A 2625-nucleotide genomic window follows, 5' to 3' on the forward strand; every position below is an offset into this window, starting at 1 on the left:
TTCAGCGTTTACACCAATTCGGTCTAAAACTCAACATCAACAAGTGCGTGTTTGCTCAGACGGAAGTTATCTTTTTCGGTCACAGTATTGATCAAAATGGCATTCGTTCGCCAAAAGAAAGGGTTGAAAAAATTCTCAAATGTTCGAAACCAAGCAATGCGCAAGAACTTCGTCGTTCTTTGCCAATGGTGAATTTTTATCGTCGTTTCATTCCTAATGCAGCGGTAGTTCAAGGAGAGCTGCAAAAACTAATAACAGGAAATCGGAAAAATGACAAAACGCCGATTAAGTGGACAAAAGAAGCTGAATCAGCATTCGTTGATTTTAAGAAAACGCTTACTGATGCCAGTTCACTTGCACACCCAACAGCAGAAGCCAATCTCATTCTACATGTCGATGTGAGTAATACCGCGGTGGGAGCTGCATTACATCACATCCGTGAAGGACGACTCGAACCACTTGATTTTTATTCAAAACGGTTGACTGACACACAACGACGGTACAGTACCTAGACTTCGCTTCAGCTTAAATTGGTGCATCTACCTAGTTCATCGAATCTTATTACGTGCGATTTCTCAATAAAGCATGTGCGACCGTGGATCACAGATGAATTTCGTTCACAAGTTTTTCACACCATACATAACTTAGGTCATCCAGGCAGCAAGGCCACGGCAAAACTGATCAGTGAACGATTTGTCTGGCCAAACATTAAAAGGGATGTAGCAAAAATGGTAAAAACATGTCCACAATGCCAGCGAGCTAAAATAGATAGACACAACAAAACAGTACTCGGAACCTTCAAGGCACCTGACCGGCGATTTGCAGCAGTAAACCTTAACATCGTGGGGCCATTACCACCATCAGACGGATACAGCTACTGCCTGACATGCATAGATCGATTTACCCGGTGGCCTGTTGTTATTCCCATTATGGACATTCGTGCAGACACAGTAGCTGCGGCGTTCATCACGGAATGGGTTTCACACTATGGCGTTCCTTTAGAGATCACTAAAGATCAGGGCAGGCAGTTCGAATCAAAGCTGTTCGCTGAACTTATGCAGTTGATTGGTGCTAAACATCTACGTACAAATTCGCAACATCCACAATCTAACGGAATTCTGGAACGATTTCACAGAACACTAAAAGCTGCACTGAAGTGTAAGTCTAATCAAAGGTGGACAGACGAATTACCACTGATATTGCTAGCTTTACGGAGTGTGTTCAAAGACGACATCCAAGCTAGTCCAGCAGAAATGGTATATGGTACATCTCTTAAGCTTCCAGGATAATTCTTTGAGAAAACGTCTCACATCGGATGTGACTCCGAATTCGCAACTTTTCTTAGGGAGACCATGGATCAATTACGCCCGGTTCCAGGTTCAAATCATGCAAAAGCGAAAACGTTCGTTCAACGAGACCTGCAGACGTGTTCACACGTGTTCCTAAGAAATGATAACGTTCGACCTCCCTTGAAATCACCTTATGACGGACCATACAAAGTGATACGGCGTGATCGTAAGCTTATTACCATTTTAATCAAAGACCGACCTGTCCAAGTGAGCATTGATAGAGTGAAGGCGGCTTACTTGTTGAATGAAGAAATCGAACCACACACGCAGTTGTCACGATTTATTTCATTTCAGTCAAGCCCAGATGCACAACCTGTACGAAGACCTCAGCAGGAGGTCAACTCCGGTTGTAGTGCATCTAGTGGCAGAGTTATTCGATTACCTGTCAGATTTTTGACATAGGATCAAGTGCATATAACGTGGCATCGTTTCTACTCAACAGAAGTTTACTTAGAGAAATAAAAATTTGACAATCCTGTTTTTTCAAACACATACATTTTTTAGTTTTTTTTTGTAACGAAACAACATAATAGTTTGTAATAAAGAAATCTTAAATAAATATTTAAAAAACTTATATTTAAAGGCATTCATTACTACAAAGTGAAAAAAAAACAAATGTATTTTTAATCATCTTTAAATTAAATGACCTATATATATAAAAACCTATATCAATACCCACGTATATATATATTAAAATAATTTATCAGAAATAAAATATATATATAAATGCAAATGTTATACTGAAAATAAATATATTTTAAAATACTAATACACACGCAAATTAATTTTTTTTAAATGAATAATTAATATGTACAATAGATTTTATAAGTTGTCAATTGATTAAATTGCTAATTAACTATATAAATTATGTTTTAGTTAACGTATAGTTAAAACAGATTTAATTAATTTTAAGTAATATCTTCTAAATAAAATGTAAAATAGATTGTACATTCTTTACACAGGAGATTTTACCCGCAAAAAAAATTATTTTGTAAAAACCTATATCAATACGCATGTATATATATATTAAAATAATTTATCAGAAATAAAATATTTATATAAAAGCAAATGTTTAAAAGCTGATGTTTAAATGGTTCTTCTCATCTATACAAATAGCTTCAACAACAATTATCCCATCTTTACAAATAGCTTCAACAACAGTCATCTCATCTGTACGAATACCTTCAACAAAAATCATTTATACGAATAGCTCCAACAAAACTTATTTTATCTAGACAAAACGGTTCTAACCTTTTTACATCAGAGGCTGCAACTA

The 2625-nt window shown here is 36.2% G+C and overlaps 1 protein-coding gene across 1 annotated transcript; it reads left to right on the forward strand.

Annotated features, from left to right (window-relative positions):
- Positions 1 to 1352: 1352 nt before the first annotated feature.
- Positions 1353 to 1751, forward strand: LOC119682602. The gene has a single exon (XM_038096090.1). The coding sequence runs from the start codon at positions 1353 to 1355 to the stop codon at positions 1749 to 1751; it is 399 nt and encodes a 132-aa protein (XP_037952018.1).
- Positions 1752 to 2625: the final 874 nt, after the last annotated feature.

Source organism: Teleopsis dalmanni, chromosome 1 (assembly GCF_002237135.1).
Source record: "Teleopsis dalmanni isolate 2A chromosome 1, ASM223713v2, whole genome shotgun sequence".
NCBI lineage: Eukaryota > Metazoa > Arthropoda > Insecta > Diptera > Diopsidae > Teleopsis > Teleopsis dalmanni.

Bases quoted from the DNA above. Each gene is read 5' to 3' on its own strand.
- LOC119682602 (XM_038096090.1), top strand. From the start codon at position 1,353: ATGGATCAATTACGCCCGGTTCCAGGTTCAAATCATGCAAAAGCGAAA.